This window comes from Molossus molossus, unplaced genomic scaffold (assembly GCF_014108415.1).
Source record: "Molossus molossus isolate mMolMol1 unplaced genomic scaffold, mMolMol1.p scaffold_m16_p_1, whole genome shotgun sequence".
NCBI classification, from domain to species: Eukaryota; Metazoa; Chordata; class Mammalia; order Chiroptera; family Molossidae; genus Molossus; species Molossus molossus.
Window position 1 is genome coordinate 178560208 of NW_023425344.1, and position 27130 is coordinate 178587337.

General features: G+C 43.2%; 1 protein-coding gene across 1 annotated transcript in view; it reads right to left on the minus strand.

Moving 5' to 3' along the window:
• Nucleotides 1-27130, minus strand: part of FSIP1 (fibrous sheath interacting protein 1) — a 204348-nt gene that overhangs the window by 3431 nt on the left and 173787 nt on the right. The window contains exon 11 of the mRNA XM_036247677.1: nt 10597-11110. Coding sequence (XP_036103570.1) covers nt 10597-11110 — 514 coding nt within the window. The remainder of the gene's footprint in view (nt 1-10596; nt 11111-27130) is intronic.

The following is a 27130-nucleotide window of genomic DNA, read 5'->3' on the forward strand; positions in this document are numbered from 1 at the left end:
TTCAAGGACAGACTGCCAACAGACCTGAGCACTGTCTTTCTGAAGTGCCAGTGTGCTCAGCCGTGCTCCGAGGCCCCGCCGAGGAACACTCACGCCCTGCCCCTCACACTCCCTGTGGAGGAACCGCCAGGGCAGCAGCGTCCGGCCTCAGTCCACCCCCTGCACTTCCCCACAGGAAGAAGAGCCAGTCATCGGATTGGTGAGTTGGGGGAAGAAATGGCATGTTCAGCTCAACCCCTTCCTCCAAGGAAATCAGTACACGACCCCAAAGGTGCTTCCCTGCCTCTCCATACTACTGATTCCACAGGGTCAGGTCGCCAAAGGTGAGGCTTGAGATTTTTCACCTCTACCAGGAACTGGGTGTGTAAGCTTATTTGGGAAGGTGTAGCATTAGGAAGACTGGCTGCCTACCTAAGTCACACAGTCCCCTACATTTCACCAGCAATAAAGCTGACCTCCCTCATCTCTATTCACTGGAATCCATCTGTTATCTCTCAGTGGGTTCTGATCTGGGTGGGAAGAAGAAATGCTGTTTATGGATGCCGCAGAACCCCAACAGTGAGTGAGTACAACACTCAACTTCCTGGACCCCGTATGCAGAAATTCAAATAGCAGTAGTTACCACGAGGTTTAAAGCACAAACATCAAAAACTATGTATTTAATACTGGAAACTTAATATAGCTGTGAAGTAAATCCTTATTTCTCAATACCTCAATTTAAATTGGTCCTCAATGCCATTAGGTTTGGTTCTCTTTTCAAAGTGTTATCTGACTCTGCCTTTTAGAAGCAGAATTTTAATACTTATAACAGACCTAAGTTCATCATAAAAAAGAAAACTATATATCAGTACTGTTTGCTATTGGAAGAGAAAATGATGAGTGGTTTTCTGATTTCCTTTCTGTCTGCTTGCAGAAGTCTGCTTGCAGAAGTCTGCTTTGCATCATTCACACGTATCTGTCCCTGAGCAAGAGCCAGGGTATAACACGGCAGCTGAATACACTACACTCCCGTTGCAGTTACATCTTCAAAAGGCTGTTTGCCAAGAACACTGGTTTAGCATTAGGTTTGGTGTTCACTTTTGTAGAAAACATATAATGTACAGTTTCGTATTTTAGAATAGAATTGATTTGCAAGTTATTTTAATCATTGTAAATGCTGAGGTTAGTAAAAAAAAAAAAAAAAAATTAATTCCAACTTCAGATATGCTAACATGCACTAAAATGCATCTACGCCATCTTAATCCTCCATACTCACAAGCGTTATTATAATCATGCACAGGGATTATCTGCTGCCGTCAGAGGCGTGATCTGGGCAGTCAGAGCTAAGCCGCAATAGCTTCTTTCCACGAAGTCCCTTTAACTTCTGGTTCATTCCATGTTCTACTCAGCAACAGATATACATCAGTGTGACTCAAGTTCACACGGAAGTAAAGTCATATCTTAGCAAAGTGCTGTTCTAACCCTCCAGCCCCGCCCCCCACACACACACTGGTTCCAGGGGAATGAGACCTCATGTATACACGTCATCACATCCAATTTAGTAAGTTTGATTGGGACAAATAAAGAGGAGATGTAGATATTTTCTCTCTAATAAAAACCCTTTGTTCAAAAAGAAAGAAAATACACCATAATTTTAGAGCAGAACAAAGTTTCCTATTTCGTTCTTTCATTGATTTGTTAAATGAAGATCTTGGGTTGGGGAAGGCAGACCACACCCATTTCAGTGAATTGCATGTTGTCAATAAATTGTGCTGCTGGATAAAAACTTTATAGCTTGTGAAATTTCATTTAAAAAAGAAAGAAAATAGCTGCAAATCTGAATACAGAATGTGAGACTTATAATATTTTAGTGAGCCCTGGCCGGTTTGGCTTAGCGGTTAGAGCGTCAGCCTGCGGTCCACAGAGACCCAGGTTCTGTTCCCGATAAGGGCATGTACCTTGGCTGCAGTTTGTCCCCAGCCCTGGTTGGGTCGTGTGGGTGGCGGCCACTCGATGTGTCCCTTTCACATCGATGTTTCTCTCTCTTCCTCTCTCTCCTTCCTGCTCTGAGTGAAAAATGGAAAAATGTCCTCGGGTGAGGAAAAAAAAAAAAAACTTTAGTGATACACCTGCTTTCATTCAGAATGTGAAGAATAAATGTGAACCATATTTTCAACATATTATTCTAATGCTGGATAATTTAAATTTTTTCATTTATTAAACAGGCCCTGAGTTTAAGGCAGCACTTTCAACATCAGAGAAGATACAACAATGAATGGGAAGATAGGACCTCTGTCCTCAAAGTGAAACAATGTTAAGGAAAAGACGTGTCAAGACACTGTGTATAAGACACTGTGCACAGGAGACCAGTGCACTAAGACATTCAGAGGAGAAATAAAATGCTTAAAAGAAGAGAGTAGGAAGGTTACATTCAGAGGGGATGGGGCTGGAATTCAGCTACATTGAAAGGGTGGCGTCTGAACATTTCTGCACAGAAAAGGGTCAGGCAACAGCAGAAGCACAGGAAAGCACAGAAAACCCTGACACTGATCGGCTATGACCTGCACAAGGTCTAGGGGACTAGCTGGAATTGATTAGGAGGAGAACTTCGTGTCAGAGTGTGGGTGCCTTGAACAGGCAGTGGAGAGCCGTGGAAGCTTTTTGAGCTGAGAGGTGTGGTTACCAAAGCTGTACTTTGGGAGAATCAGTTTAGTGGTGGTTGACAATGGCCAGAGGAGGGGAGAGACCAGAAGCAGGGAGGCCTGACTGGAACATAAAAAATAAGAAATAATAGAATCTTGCCATCTGCTACAACATGGATGAACCTAGAGGGTATTATGCTAGGTAAAGCAAATCAGATGGAGAAAGACAAATACCATATGATTTCACTCATATGTGGAATCTAAAAAAAAAAAACAAGTAAATAAATAAAACGAAACAAAAACAAACTCATAGATACAGAGAACAGATTGGTGGTTGCCAAAGGGCAAGGGGGTGGGGGTGGCAAAATGATAAAGGGGGTCAGTTGTATAGTGAAGGATGCTAACTAATTTTTGGTGGTGATCACCTTGTAGTGTAAACAGATACTGAATTAAAATATTATATACCTGAAAATTATATAGTGTTACATACTAATTTTACCTCAATTTTTAAAAAGGACATGTATTAATTGCAATTAAGAATAATGTATTTCAGAGAACATAAAAGATGGTAGCGGGCAGGACCGAAGGGAGGGAGAGTGTGTGAGAGAGTGAACTAGATTGTGAGAGAGAGTGAGTGGACGTGCAGTGCAGAGTCGTGGAGCAGAAGGTTCCTGTGCTGTGGACAGAGCAGCCTGCTACCATGGTAAGTGGCTCTTCAGGGCGCTTCCCCCTGTGCCACAGGGAGGTCCCACCATTTTGGAAGATCTAGGTCTTTCCTGGGAGGAGGCAGTGGGAGCGGCTAGGGTCCAGCAACCTGAGCCCACCAGTGCACCTGGCTCCATCAGATCAGTGGGCCCCCTGTGTCAACAGACTAGTGCACAGTAGTGAAGCTATCAAGGTGCCTGCTGCAGAAGCCACAAAGGCCAGGAGCCCACAGTAGCAGCCCAATCAGAGTCGAGATATACCCCCAGCAACAAAGGCTGGGGAGCAGACATCCATCCCTAGGCAACAAAAGCATAGACCAGCAGCTGAGACCCATCCCCAGAAACTACAGCAAAGGCTGAGCAGGAGCTGAGCCCACGGGGCAGCAGCATTCCCCAGCCGCCAGCAGCGGGACCTAGGATTCCACAGGGGCCTGGGCAACACAGCTGCCCACAAAAGCAGTGGGGAGGCAGGGAATCAGACAGACCTGTGTGACCCAGCGGCCCAAAAGAGTAGTGGAAAGCCAGGGCTCAAAAGGTACCGGTGCGATCCAGCTGCCCGCGGGACCTGCAGGGAGCTGAGGCACCAGAGAGGCCTGTGCCACCCAGCTGCCCACAAGATAGGCGTGGAGCCAGGTCTCCAAAAAGTACTGTGCGATCCAGCTCCCCACGGGATCAGCGGGAAGCAGGGGCCAGTACAACCCAGCTGCCCACATGATTGGCAGGGAGCCAGGGCTCCAGTGAGGCCTGTGCAACACAGCTGCCCACAGTGTAGGCAGGGAACGTGGCTCCAGCAGGGCCTGAGCTATACAGCTACAGGTGGCACCAGTGACCAGCTGGGAACACGGCTCCAGAGGGGCTCATGTGATCCAGCAGCATCACCTACCAGGACACACCAATATCAGCCCCCAGTAGTCAGTCCTCCAGGATCCACAGCAGGCAAGAGGCAACATGCAAGAAAACAGTCTGAGAGGCACAGTAGCCTTATTTGATATACAGTGAGCTGCCTACACATCCAAACATCCCTCACCAGATCTAGAACTACCAGATGGCTAAAATGGGGAGACAAAGAAACAACACCCAAGGAAAAAAAAAAAAGAGGAGTCACCAGAAAAGGAACTACAGGAAATGGAAGACAGCAACTTTTCAGATAAAGAATTAAAAGCAATGATTTTAAGGGTGCTCAAACAATTTGGTGAGAACTACAAGCAACTAAATAAGAACTATGAAAAGCTCACTAGGAACTACTTCAGCTAAAAAAAAAAAGAGGTAGAAGCTACACATAAAGAGGTAAAAGCTATGCATAAAAATCAAGAGGAAATAAACAATGACATAGCGCCCTGGCCGGTTTGGCTCAGCGGATAGAGCGTCAACCTGCGGTCCAGAGAGACCCAGGTTTGGTTCCCGCTAAGGGCGCATACCTCGGTTGCAATTTGTCCCCGGCCTTGATTGGTCATGTGGGTGGCGGCCACTCGATGTGTCCCTTTCACGTTGATGTTTCTCACTCTCTTCCTCTTTCTCCCTCACACTCTATCTGAACAAAAAAATGAAAAAGTGTCCTTGGGTGAGGATAAAAAAAAAAAAAAAAAAGAATGACGAGGCTATTATGAAAAATACCTTAGAAAGGTTTAATAGTTTAATAGTAGCCTAGAAGAAGCTGAAGACTGAATCAGCAACTTAAAAGACAAGGTAGAGAAAAACACCCAAGTAGAGCAGCAAACGGAAAACAAATTTAAAAAGCAGGAGGAAAGTTCAAGGGAGCTGTGGGACAATACAAAGCGTAACAACATTCACATTATAGGGGTACCAGAAGGAGAAGAATCAGAGAAAGGAATAGAGAACCTGTTTGAAGAAATAATAACAGAAAACATCCCTAAACTGGTGAAGGAAAAAGTCACACAAGTCCAGGGAACATAGAGATTCCCAGGCAAGATGAACCCCAGAAGACCCACGGCTAGACACATCATAATAAAAAAGGCAAACATTAAAGACAAAAAAATAATCTCAAAGGAAGCAAGAGAGAGACAGAACTGTTACCTACAAGGGAGCTCCCATTAGACTGTCAGCTGATTTCTCAATAGAAACGTTGCAGGCCAGAAGGGAGTGGCATGAAGTACAAAGTAATGCAAAGCAAGGGTCTGAATCCAAGACCACTCTATCCAGCAAGGCTATCATTCAAAATTGAAGGAGAAATAAAGAGCTTCATGAATAAAAATAAAAATAAAAATAAAAAAGCTAAAGGAATTTACCACCACCAAACCAGTACTGCAAGAAATGCTGAAGGGACTGTTGTAAGAAGAAGAAACAGAGAGCGAGAGCAAGAGCAAGAGCAAGAGCTAGAGAGAGACAGGGGGGGGGGAGGGGGGAAGGAACACAGGCATAAAATTAAAATGGCAACTAATAACTATCTATCAATAATTACCTTAAATGTAAATGGCTTAAATGCTCCAATCAAAAGACATAAGGTAGCTGAATGAATAAGAAAACACGACTCATATATATGCTGTCTACAAGGGACCCACCTCACAACAAAAGACTCACACAGGATGAAAGTGAAGGGATGGAAAAAAATTTTCCAAGCAAATGAAAATGGAAATGGAAAAAAAGCTGGTGTAGCAATACCCATATCTGACAAGATAGACTTCAAAACAAGGGCCATAAAAAGAGACAGAGAAGGTCACTACATAATATTAAAAGGATCAATCCAACAAGAGGATATAACCCTGGTAAACATACACACACCAAATACAGGAGCACCAAAATATATTTTAAAACTTCTGGAGGACTTTAAGGGAGAGATCAATACCAACACAATCATAGTGGGTGACTTTAACATGACATTGACACCACTGGATAGATCTTCTAGTCAAAAAATTAGCAAGGAAATAGAGTCCTTAGAAGTCCGACTGAACTAGATCAGTTGGACTTCACAGATATTTGTAGAACATTTCAGCCCAAAGCTGCAGAATATACATTCTTCTCAAGTGCACAGGGGTCATTCTCAAAGATAGACCACATGTTAGGACACAAAGCAAGTCTCTACAAATTCAACAAGATTGAAATCATATCAAGCATCTTCTCAGGTCATAAGAGCATGAAACTAGAACTCAATTGCAATAAAAACACACAAAAACATTCAAACACTTGGAGGCTAATTAGCATGTTATTAAACAAAGAATGGGTTACTAATGAGATCAAGGAAGAAATTAAAAACTTCCTGAAAAATGATGAAAACAAACACACAACAACACAAAATCTATGGGACACAGAGAAAGCAGTTCTGAGAGGGAAGTTCATAGCACTACAGGCCTACCTCAAGAAACAAGAAAAATTCCTAATTGACTTTCTAACCCTACTGCTTAAAGAACTGGAAAGTAAACAAAAAGAAAAACCCAGAGTTAGTAGGAGGAAGGAAATAGTAAAGGTCAGAGCAGAAATAAATGACTTGGAGACCAAAAAAAAAACAATTCAAAAAATCAATGAAACAAAAAGCTGGTTCTTTGAAAAGATAAACAAGATTGATGGACCTTTAGCCAGACTCACTAAGAAACAAAAACAGAGAAACCAAATAAACAAAATCATAAATGAAAGAGGAGAAGTAACTGACACCACAGAAATACAAAGGATCATCAAAACATACTATGAACAATTATACACCAACAAATTGGACAATCTAGGAGAAATGGACAAATTTCTAGAGACATACAGTCTCCCAAAACTGAACCAGGAAGAGATAGAAAACTTGAACAGACCAATAACAACTATGGAAATTGAAGATGTAATTAAGAAACTCCCAGCAAACAAAAGCCCAGGCTCAGATGGCATCACGGGGGAGTTTTACCGAACATTCAGCGAAGATCTAATACCCATTCTCTTCAAACTATTTCAAAAAATTCAAGAAGAAGGAACACTTCCAAACTCATTTTATGAGGCCAGCATAATCCTAATTCCAAAACCGGATAAAGACACTACAAAAAAGAAAACTACAGGCCAATATCCCTGATGAACACAGATGCCAAAATCCTTAACAAAATATTAGCAAATCGAATCCAACAATACATCAAAAAAATTATTCATCATGACCAAGTGGGATTCATCCCAGGCATGCAAGGATGGTACAATATTCGCAAATCAATAAATGTGATACACCACATAAACAAAATGAAAGATAAAAACCATATGATCATATTAATAGATGCTGAAAAAGCATTCGACAAAATCCAGCACCCATTTCTGATAGAAACGCGCAGGAATCTGGGAATATAGGTATCATATCTCAACATAATAAAGACCATATATGAAAAACCTACAGCCAACATCATACTCAATGAGCAAAAACTAAAAGCATTCTCCTTAAGAACAGGAACAAGACAGGGATGCCCACTTTCGCCACTCTTATTTAACATAGTACTGGAAGTCTTAGCCACAGCAATCAGACATGAAGAAAAAATAAAGGGGATCCAAACTGGAAAAAAGAAACTGAAACTGTCATTATTTGAGGATGATATGATATTGTACACAGAAAACTCTAAAGACTCCATCAAAAATCTACTAGACATAATAAATGAATTTGGCAAAGTAGCAGGATACAAAATTAACATAAAGAAATCAACAGCATTCTTATACACCAATGATGAACTCACAGAAAGAGAAACTGAAAAAACAATCCCATTTACCATTGTGGAAAAAAAAAAAAATAAAGATACCTAGGAATAAACTTAACCAAAGAAATAAAGGACCTGTTCACAGAAAACTACAGGTCATTAAAAAAAGAAATAGAGAAAGATATAAAAAAGTTAAAGCATATAACTTGTTCATAGATTGAAAGAATTAACATCATTAAAATGTCCATATTACCCAAAGCAATCTATAGATTCAATGTAATCCCCATCAAAATACCAATGACATATTTCACAGAATTAGAACAAACACTCCAAAAGTTTATATGGAACCAAAAAAGACGCTGAATAGCCACAGCAATCTTGAAAAAGAAGAACAAAGTAGGAGGGATCACATTACCAGATGTCAGGTTATACTACAAAGCCACTGTAATCAAAACAACCTGGTACTGGCACAAGAACAGGCACATAGATCAATGAAACAGAACAGAGAACTCAGAAATTGACCCAAAACAATATACTCAATTAATATTTGACAAAGGTGACAAGAGCATACAGTGGAGTCAAGACAGTCTCTTCAATAAATGGTGTTGGGAAAACTGGACAGCTACTTGCAAAAAAATGAAGCTAAACCACCAACTTACACCATACACAAGAATAAACTCAAAATGAATAAAAGACTTAAATATAACTTGTGAATCCATAAAAATTCTAGGAGAAACTGTACGTAACAGAATTTCAGACATCATATGCAGCAGAATTTTCACTAATACAACACCTAAGGCAAGCGAAACAAAGGAAAAAATGAACACATGGGACTACGTCAAACTAAAAAGCTTCTACACAGCAAAAGAAACAACCATCAAAATGGAAAGGGAACCCACTATATGGGAGACCATAATTGCCAATGATGCATCAGATAAGGGGTTAATTTCCAAAATATATAGAGTGTTCATACAACTCAACAAAAGGAAGACAAAGAACCCAATTACAAAATGGGCAGAGGAGCTAAATAGACACCTCTCCAAATAGGACATACAAATGGCCAAGAGACATATGAAGAAATACTCAACATCACTAATCATCAGAGAGATGCAAATTAAAACAACTATGAGGTATCACCTCACACCTGTCAGAATGGCCACCATCAACAAACCATCAAACAACAAGTGTTGGTGAGGGTGTGGAGAAAAGGGGACTCTAGTACACTGCTGGTGGGAATGCAGACTGGCGCAGCCACCATGAAAAACTCTATGATGTTACCTCAAAAAGTTAAAAGTTGAACTGCCATTTGACCCAGTGATCCCACTTCTAGGAATATACCCTAAGGAACCTGAAACACCAGTCAGAAAGAAAATATGTACCACTATGTTCATAGCAGCACTATTTACAATAGCGAAGATCTGGAAAGAGTCTAAGTGTCCACCAGTAGATGAGTAGATAAAAAAGCTGTGATACATGTACACCATGGAATACTATGCAGCTGTAAGAAAGAAAGCTCTCTTATCCTTTGAGATGACATGGAGGGACCTAAAGAGTATTATGCTAAGCAAAACAAGCCAAGCAAAGAAAGACAAATATCACATGATCTTACTTATTTGTGGAATATAAATGAACTAAACAAACTGATGAACAAAATTGACCCAGAGACATAGAGGTGGGGTACAGACTGACAAACCACAGAGGAGGGAGTGGGGGGGCATGAACCACAGAACTTATATGCATGTATGCATGACCAATGGACATAGACAACAAAGCTAGGGATGGGGCAGTGGGGAGGGGGAGGAGGGTATCAATGGGGGAAAAAGAAGAAACATCTGTAACAAAAACAAATTAATAAAAAATAATAAAAATAAAACCACTCAACAATTTAAAAAAAAAAAAAAAAGAATAATGTATTTCACACTGGTTGGTATGGCTCAGCAGTTAAGAGTGTCAGACTGAGGACCGAAGAGTCACAGGTTCAATTCCAGTCAAGAGCATGTACCTCGGTTGCAGTTCAGTCCCCAGCCCTGGTCAGGGTCATGCAGGAGGCAACCAGTCGATGTGTCTCTCTCTCACATCAGTGTTTCTCTCTTCCTCTCTCTCTCGTCCTCCCCTCCCACTCTGTCTGAAGATAAATGGAAAAAATCCCCTTGGGTGAGGATTTAAAAAAAAAGAAGACTGTATTTCATAAGAGTACTAACCCCAACCTTGATCTCATATGAAAACTGATATGTTGCCCTGGCCAGTTTGGCTCAGCGGTTAGAGCGTCGGCCTGCGGTCCTGAGAGACCTGGGTTCGGTTCCTGCTAAGGGCACGTACTTCGGTTGCAGTTTGTCCCCGGCCCTGGTTGGGTCGTGCGGGTGGCAGCCACTCGATGTGTCCCTTCACGTCGATGTTTCTCTCTCTCTCTCCTTCCTCTCTCTCCCTCCCACTCTATCTGTACAAAAAATGGAAAAATATTCTCGGGTGAGGATAAAAAAAAAATTAAAAAAATAAATAAATAAATAAAAAAGAAAACTGATATGTTCTTATGTCTGTACACTCTGAATTGACACCACTTGTGACTCACAAACATACCTCCATATCCTACCCTACATTAAACTATAATACCTTTATATTGAGATACTCAGTAAGAATTATTCACCAAAGCACACATTCTCCAAGCCTTACCTGTTTTTGGTTCCTCTGAAGGGCTGAGTTTCAGATGCTGGTCCTCAGATAAAAGGCTCACATCAATGCCATACAGTGGATCATTCAAAAAAGAAGGCCTTCTCAGTCTTCCAATTCCAAGAGTCTTCGACATGAAATAGTCCTCTGTGTCACTAATAACCTCATCCGTGGAAAACTGTATGCATTTCATATTTTCAGCCTCAGCAAAAAGAGCCTGTGACACGTCACGTCCAGCCAAGGCTTTGCTGAGATAGCTGCCCGTGGCTGTCTCCGCTTCTGCGTTCTCCAGCACATTTGCTTCTCCTGCCTCACTGCTGTTGACCTTTGTTTCTGACTCGATTAGTAACTCAGAGAGGACAGATCTGGAAAGCTGGGGGCACTCAGGTGGTATATCTTCAGTGTCTTTCTTTTCTCTTTCTGAAGAAGGTCCAGTCATGGGTTTTTGTCTGAAGGTGGTGCATTCATCCAGAAGACGCCTTAACTGTTCCTCAGAGAGAAGTGATGTTGAATCTAACTGATAAAACAAATCAAAAGTTTTCACAGTCAATTGATTGAGTAAACATTTATTTCTGCTAAGCTTCCAGTGACACAATATAAATCCAAGTGCCCAGAAACCCTTTACACACAACACCCAAATAGAAAAATCATTCACTTTAAGGTATCCAAAATGGACAGCCTCCCTAGAGAATGCGTTTAGAATCAATCAGGTACTGAAACATAGGGAAAAGTCCCACAACACTGACGGAAATTAATTACTTCACCAAATCAACCACTGACACTCTCTCTACACATATCAGTAACTTGAGCTGAAATGGAGATACCAGAAAAGCACCTTCAATTTTATAAATCTCAGAACATCAAGCAGGAAAGTGAGCAACCACCTTTTGGATAAAGAGCCAGTGGTCCTGCCATGATCTCCAGTAGGTGTTTCCCTGTTCCCCCCACTTCTCAGTGTGAACCCCATCACCACCCAATTCCTTAACTGGAAAAAATCCCAGGCGAACAGGGCCAGCTTCGCCTGCCCCTGGGGACTCCCCACTCCAGTGTCTGTCCACAGCCCTCAGCAGACAATCCCACTGAAGACAGAGAAGGAGGGGTGAGGGGTGGCGCATCCTGAGATGCACAGCGGCTTCAGAGCTCCGGGTGGAGACAGAGGCCAGGGGCATTCCAACCGCAGTGCATTCTGGGAGGAGGATGCGCTCCAACACGTTTACTCTCTGCTCGTAAAGCTTATCAGGGCTGAGTGTTTCAACCAAGATCTTAACGATTTTAAAACATTTTTTTTATCTTCTCAGGAAATAAAATATCAAATAAAAGTATAAGGCTATGTTCTACAAGGATTCAACTAAACAGCATGCCACTTGAATTGCAATGATCTCAAAGAGGAATGGGATTCAACTATCTTGAATCACAGTGAAAAAAAAAAATCTTTCTCTAAAGAATCAGCACCATCTCTGATTTACATCATGTATTATCTAGAAAAATATGAGTCCTCCTTTACAGGAGAATGAATTATCAAAGAACAGGAAGTCCCCATGAGAAAACCTAAACTTTAATTGCAATGGCCTTAATATCCATGTCAGCAAAATAAAACAATGCTATTGGCCTACTTTGTGGCACACAGTAAGAATTAACCAAATAGTCTGCATATGTAAAGTAGTGGAAGAGGGACGCTGTCACTGGAACTAGTATCGTCAATCCCTCATTATTGCACAATGCTTCTAATGCAGCTAACAAAAGACAATATGTAGAACAAATTCTGTATCATGTGTTTAAAATATATCATGTGTTTTTAAATTATATTTAACTTCTATAAATTAAAAACTAGTTCTCATAGTAGCAAGTGTCATTATGAGTTCGAGAGTAACAAGAAACTGTCTGGGAATATATTCTTTTTTTTTTTTAATCCTCACCCGAGGACATTTTTCCATTTTTTGTTCAAATAGAGCGGGAGGGAGAGAGAGGAAGAGAGAGAGAGAGAAACATCGATGTGAAGGGACGCATCGAGGGGCTGCCACCCGCACAACCAACCAGGGCCGGGGACAAACTGCAACCGAGGTACGTGCCCTTAGCGGGAACCAAACCCGGGTCTCTCTGTACCGCAGGCCGACGCTCCAACCGCTGAGCCAAACCGGCCAGGGCGGGAATATATTCTTAATAATTATCTGGGATTCAAAATTCATGTAATTCACCCTAAGGTTAACATACCTGTCAAAAAATAAGAATTGGATTATATCTCTGCAAATCCTATTTCATTCACTGGACATTTTGGGCATCCAGATGTGGTACATTACCTATTATTAGGAGCTCTCCCTTTACTGTACTACGTAAACCTAGTCAACTAAACAACGAAGGCTGTCCTTGTATGGTACAGGATACTTAAAATACCTTTCAAAATCTGCTTATATAAAACAGTTTATAATCAATATACAATTCCCTAGGATTTAGATTGGGTCCACTGAGTGCTATCCTCAGCAAACATCCTCATTAAAGGCTTGTCATATGAAATTTCCAGATACTAGGAAAAAAATCAGTCCACACTGTTAACAAGAGGATGAAGAATTACAGAAGGAGGTGTTGTGGGGCGGCAGGGGGCTGGTAGATTATCTGATATGTTTGACCACTTCCACAAATAATGTTGATAAGATAGCTGGTTGACAGTTCTGATGATGTATTTGGCTAGACACAAAAAAGTAAGTAAAAGCAAAAAGCAATTGTGAACTCTAAACAAAAAGCTCTATGAAAAGAAAGGAAAGGTCGTGCTTCAGATAGATAACAGAAAATTAAGCAAAAGAAAATAAGATAATTATTAACCCTAGGGCAAACAAAAAGCTATACCAGAAAGGATACCATAGGATACTACTTGCTTTTGCTATAAGTAATATTTACAATCATCATAATATGAATAGTGATAATTGAGGTAACCAAAAATTGTGACTTAACTATTTTGGGGAAATGGGAGAGAAAAAAGATGTTTGGAGTAACAAAGTTAAATTCTTAGCTACCATCACAGGAAGTCAATATATAATTGATGTAATAATATAACACCATTATTAATATAAAGTCTCCTATCCTTGTAAATCAATATAAAACTGATGTAAATCAATTGAAAAACAAGTTACTATGAAACAATGTAGAGGTAGAGAGTAGGAAGGAATCTAAGGGAACTAACAGTGGCTGACTCTGGAGAACAAACTAAGAGGCGGTGAAGGCTGGGACAAGGAGCTCCATTTTTGTTAAAATGTATAGTTATAATTTTTAATATCATTATAATTATTTTATTACTATAATAAAAATTTCAATTAACTTAAAGTATAAAAAATAATTTAAATGTATTCAAAATTTTAATAAAAATGTATTTAAAAATAAAACTCTGAAATAGTAAAAGGGAATTTTCAACTAATTATATCTTTGGACATCAGAGACAGACCCAGGTTTCATGGAGCCTGAAATGTATATGATCTTGGAGCAGGGGGAGGTTACTTCTTTGGAAGGCAGCTATGCTCACCACTATACCACCAACGCAGGGAGGTTACTTCTTTAAGAAAAATAATATAAAATTACAAACAGAAAATAGGTACAAAGTGAAGTTGTTGGGTTTTTTTTTAGAATGTGAAAAATCACAACAGATTACTGAAGCCTTGGAAAATTGAGTCCATTTCTTATGCCATCTCTTTAAGTCATTTACCAAAAATACTTATACAGAAATGCTTTCCGATGGCAACCTAGCTTCCTCTCCCACTCAAGGTTCAGTGAGGGGCCTTCTGTGGGAGGCCAAGCTTCATAAGTCCCACATCCATGCTGTTGTCCTGGTTGGTGTTCTACCCACATCCCCAGGGTCCAGAAACTCCCACAGGACTTCTTCCATGGAAAAGAGTCGAATAAGAGCCTCAACCTGGATGGTACTGTTGTTCATGGTGCAGCTGTCCAGGCAGCCATTCTATCTGGAGACAAATCCAAAAATGTTGAAGATTTGCTGTTGTTGGATGTCACTCCTCTTTCCTCTGGCACTGAAATAGCTGGTGGGGTCATGGCTGTTCCCGTCAAGTGCAATACTAACATTCCTCCCAAGCAGACACAGACCTCCACTACCTATTCTGACAACCGGCCTAGTGTGCTCACTCAGATTTATAAAGGTGAGTGTGCCATGGCCAAGGATAACAACCTGCTTGGCAAGTTTGAAGTCACAGGCACACCTCCTGCACCCCGTGCTGTCCCTCAGACCGAAGTCACTTTGGATATTGATGCCAATGGCATCCTCAATGTCTCTGCTGCGGATAAGAGCACAGGAAGAAAGAACGAGATCACCATCACTAACAGCAAGGGTCGTCTGAGCTAGGAAGAGACTGAACGAATGATCCAGGAAGCTGAGAAGTACAGAGCTGAAGATCAGAAGCAGTGGGACAATGTGTCTTCCAAGAATTCACTTGAATCCTATGCATTCCACATGAGAGCAACTGTTGTAGATGAAAAACTTCAAGGCAAGATCAATGATGAGAACAAACAGAAGATTCTTGACAAGTGCAATGACATCATCAGCTGGCTTGATAATTTTAAACATCAGCAGAGAGAGCTGGAAAAAGTGCAACCCCATCATTACCAGGCTGCACCAGAGTGCAGGAGGCATGCCCGGAGGAATGCCTGGGGCTCCCGTGCCGGTAGAGCCCCTCCCTCCGGTGGTGCTTCCTCTGGGCCCACCACTGGAGAGGTTGAGTAAGCCAACCTTGAGCATAGATTTAGCATTGTTCCACACAAAATATTGAAGGACCCAAATTTGTAGCAGATTCCATGCAGTTTTAAAAGTTGAGCAGCTGCATAGTAAATAACTAGGCATTGTTGATACTTGAATATAGACTGTGTGCACAGGGAAAACAAATACTGCACTGCATAAGCACTGCATTGTAAAGTGGAAAATTGATGTCTTAAATAAAACTATTTAAAATTGGTACAAAATGCCTGGCTGGTGTGGCTCAGTGGTTGAGTGTGCACAATGCACCAAGATTCCTGGTCAGGGCACATGCCTGGGTAGAGGGTGTGCAGAAGGCAGCCAGCTGATGTTTCTTTTTCATCAATGTTTCTGTCTCTCTCTCATTCTCCCTTCCACTCTCTGAAATCAATAAAAAATGTATTTAAAAATTAAAATTAAAAAAAAAAAATTTGGGACAAAAAAAAAAAAGAGGAGCTTTCAATGGCTTCATAATTAATCGACTTCTGGGTGCTCCAAGGTTAAGGTCAAGTCTGTGTGCACAGAAATCAGCTCATCTTCATCACCCTGCTGCTCTGGGGAAGAAGCCTGGTGAGAAAGAAAACATGATTCGAACTTGGGCTTTGGTCCCAGCTTTGCCACCTTGTGCCTGTCACCCAAAGTACCCATCTCCTTCAGCTGGAAATGAGGAACTGCAGAAGATGATCTCTAACTTCTAGCTATAAAATTACTTTTTATGAATAACTACTCTAAAAATAAAAATAGCCCTGGCCGGTTTTGCTCAGCAGTTAGAGCATCAGCCCATAGACTGAGGAGTCTCAGGTTTGATTCCAGTCAAGGGCACATATCTTCATTGTGTTTCGGTCCCCGGTCCAGTTGGGGTCGTGCACAAGGCAACCAATCAATGTGTCCCTCTCATGTCGATGTTTCTCTCTCTCTCTCTCTCTCCCTCCCACTCTACCTGAAGATAAATGGAAAACCATCCTCAGGTGAGGATTTTGAATAAATTAATTAATAAATAAAATAACTTTTCTATTGACATTACAATGCCACCTGAGTAGAATTTATAAAAACCATAACAAAAAGTGGACTTTTGCCCTGGCCGTTTGGTTCAGCGGTTAGAGCGTCGGCCTGTGGTCCTGAGAGACCCGGGTTTGGTTCCCGCTAAGGGCGCGTACCTCGGTTGCAGTTTGTCCCCGGCCCTGGTCGGTCGTGTGGGTGGCAGCCACTCGATGTGTTCCTTTCACATCGATGTTTCTCTCTTTCTCTGTTCCTCTCTCTCCCTCCCACTTTACCTGAACAAAAAATGGAAAAATGTCCTCCGGTGAGGATAAAAAATAAAAAATAAAAAAAAGTGGACTTTTTTTTTCTTTATTTTATTCACAATACCAATCCTGAACTCAAAAGATAACTAGCCGCAAAACATTATAAGTAAAAGTGAACCAAACATATTAAGCCTCAAATTAAGTTAATGTGATTACAGTGTTTCTGGGTGGCAATATGGATCAAAATCCTCAACACACTCATCCTTCTCACCTTTTGATTCCCTGCAAAGCCTTGCCCACAGCACAAACTCAGTAAGTCAATGCTGCGGGAAGATGATGAATTAAGGTTGCCGGGTGCTTTGAAATGGCTAAGTCCTAACTACACTAACATACGTTACTTACATGTGCTGAACTGGAATAAACTAGGGCTCTATCACCGACATCCCTAACTACCCTTGACAGGTCAGGGACCCAGCACGTACCCTTCAGCCAGACTGCTCTGAAAGCCTTGTGCTAGTGAGCTTCATAACTGAACGACTCACTGTGCAAACAGTCAAGTAACTATCTGTTCAAGTATTCACCTCAAAGTATTCGACTTTCACGCCAGTTCTAATTTCCCCGTATTTCATAAACAAGTTATTATTCATGCTCTTCCTGCCCTTCATAAAACTCATCTCAGTGCATCTCAGCCTTCATTTTCCCAGACCAGAACCCAGTCCACTTTCTCTCCTTATATGAAAGCCTCTCTTTTCCCATCTTCACTTAGTAGCCTTTTTATGGACTTTCTTTCTTGTTTTAGCCAAAACACACACATTTCACAGCCAAACAGCAAATGCATTTATTTAATTTTCCCATCAGGGGAAACATATAGAACACTTGCGGTATTATTTCTCCTGCATTGTGCTGGTCTTGTTGGCACACCAGGTGATGTCTTACGGAACAGTAGTAACGAACATTTATTAATCACCTACTCTGGTGCATATTACATGTATCAATTCCTTTTGTCTTCACAGCAAACCTATGAAGTAGGTACTATTGTTATTCCCATTTTATAGATGAAGAAACAGAGAAGTTAAGTGACCTGTCCATGTTCCAGGCTAATAAGTGGTGGACCTGGGATTTGAATCTAGGTCTGGGTCCAGAGCGTATGGGCTTAACTACTAGGTTACATAGTCTCTCACTATAAATAAACTCTCCCTCTACCATTCTCTAAATATCCTTTTCCCAATGGACATTCATTTTTCTGTCCACTCCCTCAGATATAAAAACTCTTTCTGTAGACTATTTCACTTAACTTTGGTTTTTATTAGACTGGCTTAGTGTCTTTTTTCTAATCCTCATCTGAAAATATATTTCTACTTATCTTTGGATAGAGTGGGAGGGAAGGAGAGGGAGAGAAGGGGAGAGAGAGAGAGAAACATCAACATGAGAGGACACATTAACTGGCTGCCTCCCACATGACCCCAACCAGGGCCAGGGACAAACCACAACCAAGATACGTGCCCTTGACTGGAATTGATCCCGCAACTCTTTGGTCCATGGGCTGACACTCTAGCCACTGAGCCAAACAGGCCAGGGCTAGCTTAGTGTCTTATGCAAACTTACACAGTGCCCTCTCTTTGGGCTCATTTCAGAAAAACAAAAAGACAACCCAGCTCCATTCCCAGAGTGCCTACTGTTTATACTTCTCCACCCAGATAAATACCAGTTTGGTGTAGGAGCTAAACCTGATGAGGAGTGTGACTTGTAATTGCTGGAGTTGGATCACAGAGTGTAGATTACCTCACCCACATCCCTGCCTCCCCTCCTATGCTATATATCCGGAGTTTCCCCAGCCATAAAAATCTCCTGTTATTTGGGCACCGGGTTTGTTGACAAGGCAATTAAGATTATGTCTCTGGTGCAGATAATCAGAAAGTCCACCACTATAAACTAGCAGAGGCAATCTTGTCCTTTGATGTAAGTTTATGTTCAGTGTTGAGTGGGTCGTTTCTTTCCACAACTGCTGACTTCCTAAAGATCCACCCTATAAAGCCAATATGGTTATCACGAGTGAGAAAAGGGTGGAAAGCCAGAATGTCCTAAATGATTAACAAAGAGTACAGATAAAAATAGCTTTCAATGACATCAAGATCTACTTCAAAATAAGCAACTGGAAAACATTCCACCCGTTGTTTAATTACCAAGATATAAGTTTACAACTCTCTGCTGCAGCCACCACTGCCAACACCCAGGTAGCTATTTGTTTTAGTCAAGGTTTTTTAGCTATAAGGAACAAACGTCTCTATCTTAAAAAAAAAAAAAAAATGACAGGCAATGAACTCCTTTACCTTTTGCTTGTCTGAAAAACTCTCTCAGGTGGTAGAGGTGAGTGTTGTAGGATCTAAGAAGTCCTCTCATGGATATCAACAAGCAGGAAATGAAGTTTGAATAGACCTTTTGGGTTTGGAGCTGAGAAGCCACCAGGAACCAAAACGCCCTGTGTTTCATCATTCTCTTACTGAGTCCCTGCGGTCCCTTAACCCACTGTCTGTCTGAGGCACCCTCCTCTCTGCAAACCAGCCTTCTCTGCTTACCGAGGGTTTCTGCTCTCTCACAACCTCAGCCTATGTGCCATGAACTGACTTTGGTCTTCATGCAACATGACCTCAAGAGTCTGGCACCCACCAATGGCTGACAATGCTCTCTATGTCCATTAACTCAAATTTACAAGCAAGATAATCTGGTTGGTCACTGACCAGGTTATAAACTGACAATGTCAGTTTCAAGTGTTCACCACTAGTCCAGTCACCTGTAGTGAGGGTCACATGGTATGAACATAGCTACCCAAGTCCAAGCTGTTGGCAGGGCTGTGGGTAAGGGGGATTTCCCAAAGAAGGCCTAAGCAGAGCAGGGACCCCAAAATAAATCTCCCATGCTGTTAAACTATTATTGCTATGAAGTAAATAATCATCAGAAGGCCTCTAACACTTAATGAAGTTCTACAGCCAACTAAAGGACTAACAATCAAGGTGTTTTCAAACCTCACCGATTTCATTTCATCTGAGTACTCATTAAATAGTTGACTGAGTTATAAAAGCAGAATGGATTCACTTGTGAATGAATGATAAGCTGAACATCCAGCTGGACTACAGAGAAGCACTATCAAGTCAGTATGCTCCCAACAGGCTCAGATAGGCTCAACTGGTTCATATCACTTGCTGTGGCTCTTTGAAATTAAGTAAATCCAAACGTCATTGGTTAAAGGATTGGTGTTCACGTGAAAGTCTCCATCAGTGGTGCTAATGATAACGAAAATGAATTGCCTTCTTCATCCTTCCCTTCCTAGCTTCTTCTCCCCTTATTCTGTTCTTTCACTAAGGCTACCCCCCCCCAATCATATACAGGAAGCCCAGCAGGTACAATGTTCTTAGGAGGCTATACCAGGGACTAATAGTGTTGGAAGCCTGATTTTATGTGGGGCCCATATGTCAAAGTAACCATGTAAAGTCAAGTGAGAAAATTCGGTATAGCTAAAAACCTAAAGAACATCTGTATGTCCGCAGGGTGCCTTGCTGGAACTTTCAATACTGCTCTTGACATCATCTGAACTTCCCAACTGAAGAGAAGGTGACCTCCGAAGTCTGTCTCCGGGATCTTCAACATGCATTTTCTGGGCTAGCCTGTGGTGGTGCTGTGGTCCCTACAGGTCAGGGGAGTGTATCCAGCAGGTGTTAAGGAAGACAAATGATCACCACTCCTACTCAGTCCAGCAGAGCACAAAGGAGGTCATCTACTGCTGCTAAAACAAGGTGGAGCTATCACGCGGCCTAGAAGGTAGAACCTGAGCCCCACAGGCCTGTCAGTGGATTGGACGAGGCCCCCAGGCTCTGACCATGAGTACTACTGCTTTCCAGAGACATGATCAATGCCACATTCATCAGCTGCTCCGAGAAAAGCTTTTCTGTCTCTTGATGTGAGAAGTATCTCACTATTATAACATTATCTGGACTCCCCGTCAGTTAGAGAGGACACTCAGATAAACCCCACCCAAACAAGGGACCCCCTCACATTGATGCTCAACCCTCAGAACTAGAAAAGGAAACTGAATAGTTCCTTGAATGAACAGGAAATTTCCTAGCATCACAAACGAGCCCAGGGGCCAAGCTGCACTGACATTAAAATGCTCCAGTGTAACTAGATTTGGTTTATCCATCACCCAGGTCAGCCCGCTTGCCTGCTGCTGAGCTGAGTAGATCTAATTCAGCTTCTGCTGCATCCACACAGTGGATCCAGGTATCACTGCTGATGCTACTACATGGCCCCTCGTGTCACCCATGGGCACATCATGTCCTGCACGCTCCCATCCAGGACTTCTCCATTGCACTGAGGTGTGACTTGCCAATGAGGTATGAGATGGTCAGCTGGCCACTTCTAGGCTTGTGCAGAGTAGTCGCAAGTCTGCCCTTGGTGTAGACTTTGACCGAGAGGGGAGAGGAGCCAATGAATACAACCCTTTTCCTTCCTCCCCCTGGAAGGACTGCCCTGGAATGCAGTGACCCGTCTGGGTTCTCTCTGCAGATGTCCTGCAAGATCAAACAATCAGCTGGCATGCAGTGGACAGATCAAAATACCTCCCTCATATTCTCCCTTCTTCTCTGTCTTCCTCCTCCCCCTCCCCACTTCTGCTTCTCTGGTGTTGCTTTCCCCATAAGTGGTAGTATATAAGCTTCTGCCTCGGGTTCTGCTGTTCCAGACTAAGACGGTCACAATAACACAACAGTTTCCAAGTCTTGGCAGGGCACTGGAAGTGGCAACTTGAGCTACACAGGGTGGGCCTGGGAGCACAGAGCCAACAATTCCAGCCTCTGCAAGCTGGTCAAAGGCTGGCAGGAGGGTGCTGGCGGGGTGCAGGGACCGCAGGCTCCGGCCAGCACCGTCAAGGCCATGGGAGGGAAAGTGATGACTCGGGACTCTTGAGGCTCAGGCTGCATAGCTGGTTCCACTGGCACTGCTGGGGAGTATGGGGAGCAGCAGAGCACTGCCAAGGGGTGCAGTCAAAAGAGAAAATCCCTTGGAGTCCTGGGAGGGCATTTGCCCAGGGAGCCGGAGGGAGCACAGCTGGAGGGAGACTGTGAACTGGAGCCAAGGGGAGAAAGCCAAGGTCAGCTTCAGTTTGGGTGCCAAGATAAACAGAAAGAAAATGACAAGCACACAGTGTAAAGATGTCATGGTAAGGAGCTCAGTGCTAAGGCACATCCACGGCAAGGACGGGGAGGTCTGCCTCACTCTGGGTGGCCGAGCACAAGACCAGGTCTGAGGTCTAAAGAGAGCGCGGCAGGAGCAGGCCCTACTAGTCAGCAGCCACTGAGGGTCAAAATGAGGTGCTAAGCAAACCATGCAAATCCGTGGCATTCCCCCGTATCTCAGATGTGTCTCCGGCCCCCTTTCTCCATGTTGTTTCCCCACAGCCATTTATATCCCATTTGGCAAAGTTCCCCAAGTTAAGTGTTCCTTAGGCTGCCTGCTATCTTTTGGAGAAAGAAACTCCTACATGGAGAGGAAATACCCGTAACAACAACATAAAGCCGTAGAGGGAGGCTGACGTTTCTAAGTTGAAGTCCCAGCCTGCTCACTCCCCAGCTGTTCCAAATTACTCGTTCTCTCAAAGCCTCAAATTTCTAACGTGTGAAACAGAAACACTAACAGTGAACACTGCAATGAGCCTGCGACACACGTGTGCAGCTGCTTAGCATGGCGCACGCGCGGAGCAGGCAGGGTTTCGTTCGGTGCCAGCAGTGACACTTAGGCGTCCGTCTGAGGCGCTGACCGCAGTAGGGGCTGGAAGGCCGCTCGAGAAAGGCGCAGACTGAAGTCTGCACGTTCCACGTTCACTCGGCCCCTACCCATAAGGGTCTAGCGAGGGCTCCAGCCGCAGGGCCTTACAGATCATCTCACTTTAGCACTTTGCAATGGCAACCTGTCGTGTTTACTCCAGCGGATTAGTGTGGGGCTGCGGAGGCCACTGGATGCTGGGAGAGGCCCACATGGGCCCACATGTGGGAAGGGTGGGGCGGGAGTCTCTCACCCCTGCAGGAAGGGTTACACTTCTGGGCACACACTATTAAGTCCTCAGCCCCAGAAAGGACCCAGAAAGGGGCTAGTTTAGAGATATTTTTATCTTAGCTCAAAGTAATGTCAGGGCTCAAGATAAAACTTGAGTTTACCTTGGGTTTATCTGGCTCTATGTGTTTATGGGTTTATCCCTTGCCCTCTGTGCATGTGTACGCGCACACACACACACACGACAAGGGCACAGTTGGAACACTTTTCCCTTTCACCAGTACCCTCTCCTTCTCTGTTCCCTTCCCTAAAGCACCCGAAGACCTCATGCTGTCTCTTCAGCCCTCTCCACCTTAGCATACCCCCCTCAAAAAGTATACTCCATTCTAACATTTTTAAATGCCCTACTGCCCCACATCATGACTCACCTATCCTAGGATGCATCTTCTCACTCCCATACCTGAGACCAAGCCGTCTAGGCCAATGTATAACCTGCCCAGGACCTAGCTCGTGTTTTACAGGGTCCTCTTCAAATTGGAATGATGTAATGCAAAGAAATGACTCTAAACATGAAGTCTGGGCCCCACAGCTGGATGGTAGAAAGACATTTGGGAGAGATCATTTTTAGCACTCTTGGTTCGGACCCCAGACCTAGGCCCAGTCTAGTTCTACAAATGGTGGGCCCTGTGAAATCTTATTCTATCTGATTTTCCTCGTGGGTGTAAATCTACCCCAGAGAGTTAACTCCACCTTTAACTTGTTGCTCTAGAGAGCTTTTTATGGTCACAAACAGGTAACCTGCAGATTTTCCCAAGGTTGAGCATGTGCTCCTGAAGTTTTACCCTGTCTAGACAAGTATCTGAAACATCTAGTTACCCTGTACATCCTGCACAGCACACAAAGCCCGGCGTCACTGCACAAACACGAAGCTCCCTGCGAACGCTGCTGCTCAGTGAGCTGTCCTTTCACATTTGTCTGAAAGTGAGCTCACGCTACCACTGAGAATAAGGATACTATACTGCGAACAACAGCTCCCAAGTTCTGCTTCCAAGTTCTGCTAGAGCCAAGGAATCAAACAAAAGAGCCATTTAGTGAATCAGATCCAAATTCAGAAGGATCTAAACAGATTAATGCATATTCTCTCTTAAATGACGCTTAAATTAAAATCCTAAATGTAACTTTTTCCGCTCCACAGGGCAGGGCTACACAAGAGGGAGTCGTTCCACCTCCCTCCCTGGTCGTCGGCTCCCATCCGTCAGTCGCAGGGAGGTCAGGGCATGGAGAGGACAGGGTTCGCGGGCTGGGCTCTCCACCACCTACCAGGGTGTTAACACTCGTTATTCCATTCCATTCTCTCCGCCACCCAGTGAGGGGACTGGGCATCATTATCCACAGTGAACAGACAAAGAAACTAAGGCTCAGAGAAATAAAATATCGTGGTCCAAGAGCCAGAGCTAATTTTTAAGAAATGAAGCCAGAATACGAAGTCAGGGCTTTTCATAGTCCTGCCTTCATACAGACGCTGACAAGAGTGGGTGAAGCCCCCTTTCCAGGGAACGCACTCTGGCAGCATCTGGTACCATGGCGTGCACTCTCCATATTCCATGTTACACTTGAAAATGTTACACAGTCGGAGCCCATTCATGTCACAAACCCAAGACAGAAGTATGAACAAGACACCTTTCCATTGCAGTGGGTGACAGCTGCCCTCTGCACCCCCAAACCTGGGGTCCCAGGTTACATCCGCACAGCACCCTCTGTGTCTGCCTCCCTGGCAGATGTTCAGTTTCTCAAGGCTGGGGCCTCCTCGCCTGTGCCCTCCTCTGCCTCCATGCCTGCTGCCCGACATGGACGCGAGGCAAAGGTCTGCTGGCTACACGAAACCTTCTGTGGGTGCTCGTCCCCCTCCGACAGTGTGCCACACTCCTAGAAACCACACTCAGTGGTCTTAGTCTGCCCCCTTCCTAGACAGTGGTCCCAGGATATGGCTCACCCTCCTTCTCTCCCTGCGTCCTGTTCCCTCTGGACCCTGCTCTCCCACACGGCCTTGGAACGTAATGGTTTAATCAATTAATGAACCTTCACTTATAATTTGGGTAGACCAGATAACTATGCTTTAACTCCGGAAGAGTTCCCTAAAATTTCAGATCCCAGCAAAGGTAGACAGACAGACAAATTGGTTAAAGGGAAGGAAAACTCTGGTACGCTCCATATCACCCTCCACAGGCAACAAGTCACCCCACCTGTGGGCAAAGATGATGCTAATGAGGATTGTCTCCCACCCCCAACAACTTCATGCCCCCAACCAAGGAAAATTACTTCAGACTCACAAAAATTCCCACTGTAATGAAAAGCCTGTATTCTGGGCCTGTCACCGTAATATGCACTGCCGGTCTGACAGAGAGGTTTGATTTGGTCAGCCATGAAAATAGAACTGAATAGTAATCACAGTCTTTGCTTGTGGCTAGGTTTAATTACGGAAATCTACTCATACACTTACCTAGAAAGTTTCACAAGCATGGCAAAAAACCACTTATTTTCATAAGTGTTTATAGGGAAAGAGCCTTCTCAAAGGTTCTTTATTAATAAATATAAATACTTCAAGTAAACAACAAGCCAAAATAGGGTCCCCACCTTTCATGGGACATATTTTCTAAGTATGTCATATTCGCGTTCTCTCTTTGGATTCCCAGTGATGAGCCGCGGAGCCCAGCGCTGCCCGCAGGGTGCTGAGTCGCTGGCTTGGAATGGAGTAGGGATGGTGTCAACACCGCCAAGCACAAGCAGTGTTCACCATGGTGGTGCTGAATACGTTAACTATCTTGGCTGAAAAAATATCAAAAAAGGCAGTGAAACTTTAAATCTTTATACTTTCTGATTTTTATATAGAAAATTCTGTCTCTGGAAGTCAGACAAATAATGAACAGTCTTTATTTTTATTTGCTTTGAATCAAATTTCAAATTACTGGTTTAAATTCCAGCATGCAAAATAAAAACACAATTTCCCCTACATCAGTTAATAACAATTAATTTAAGGGTGATAGGCTAAAATAAAAATGCATAAACATGGAAACATAGCCTGGCCGGTGTGGCTCAGTGGTTGAGTGTCGACCCATGCACCAAGAGGTCGTTGGTTCAATTCCCGGCCAGGACACATGCCCAGGTTGTGGGCCCAATCCCCAGTGGGGGGCATGCAGGAGGCAGCCATTCGATGTTCTCTCTCATCGAAGTTTCTATCTCTCTCTCCGTCTCCCTTCCTTTCTCTCTAAAATCAATAAAGGGAAAAAAAAGGAAGCACAGAGAAGTGGATTCAGGCACGGCTTCCATGTGCTGGATGTAAGTGCCCTGACTATAATTACCATTTTTTAATGTCCAAAATCTTTCCCACTTACACTATCCTTGCAAAATGCTAAAACAACTGATTAACTTTATTTCACACCATATATACAATATATCTGGAAGACTTCTGAGTTCTACCTCAAAAAATTTCCAGACTCTAACTCCTTCTCACGTCCTCCAGGCCACCACCCTAACCCACCATCATTTATCTCCAGATTGCTGCACGGCTTCTGAGACTGCCCTTTCAGCTTCTTTTTACTGCCTTCCTGAATATTCTCAACCCAGAGTTATCCTACTAAAAATGTAAGTTAAATCATTGGGTGCTTTTCTGCTTAGAATCCTCCAGTGGTCCCCAGCTCCCTCAGAGTAAAAGTCAAACTCCTTAAGAATTCGGTCTCTCTCTACTCCCCCAACCACACTCCCTGCCCTGCGTCCACTGCTTTGAGCAAGCTGCCGTCTTAGCGCCTGGGCCTTGTGTCCATCTCCCAGACACCTTCACCACCCGTTCCTCATGTCCTGCAAGCACCTGTTCAAAGGTCATCCTCTCCTGAGCTCCTTCCTGACCACCCTGTGTGAAAGCACAACAGCTTCCCCCGGACCTGCACGCCTTCTGCCCCTTCCCTGCCTTCCTTCTCTCCCTTCAGAGCACTTGCCCCTTGTACACACTGTAAGTTGCTTGTTGCTGGCTCCTCCCACTAGAATGTAAGCTCCAGGGAGGCAGAGATTTTGACTGATCATTCCACTATTCTATTCCCAGAGCCTAGAAAAGTATTTTTTATGTGATAGGAACTTAACAAATATTTGCTTAATGAGTGAAATACTTTTTCTTGGAGAGGTATGTGCTGTACATGTATGTGCACACACTGTGTCTTCAGATCCTTCTTCAGTCTCTGGTAAATGTGCATCTTCTATCTGATGAGTGATATTTACATTATTTGAAAGCTTTGCTCAAATAAATTCATAAATCACTTTTTCTTACTTCTGTATCATAATACTATCACAAACCAATGTTTCCTTTAGACAACCTAGTGTTTTCAATCTGTTAAATTTACATGCCCTTAAGAAGAATGTATATATTCTCTAATCAGCCAGAAATCCTTCTTTATATTGTTTTATCTTCATTCATTTCATACATTTATGTAACCCTCCTGGTCCCTAAACAAATTTCTAAACTTAGTGACAC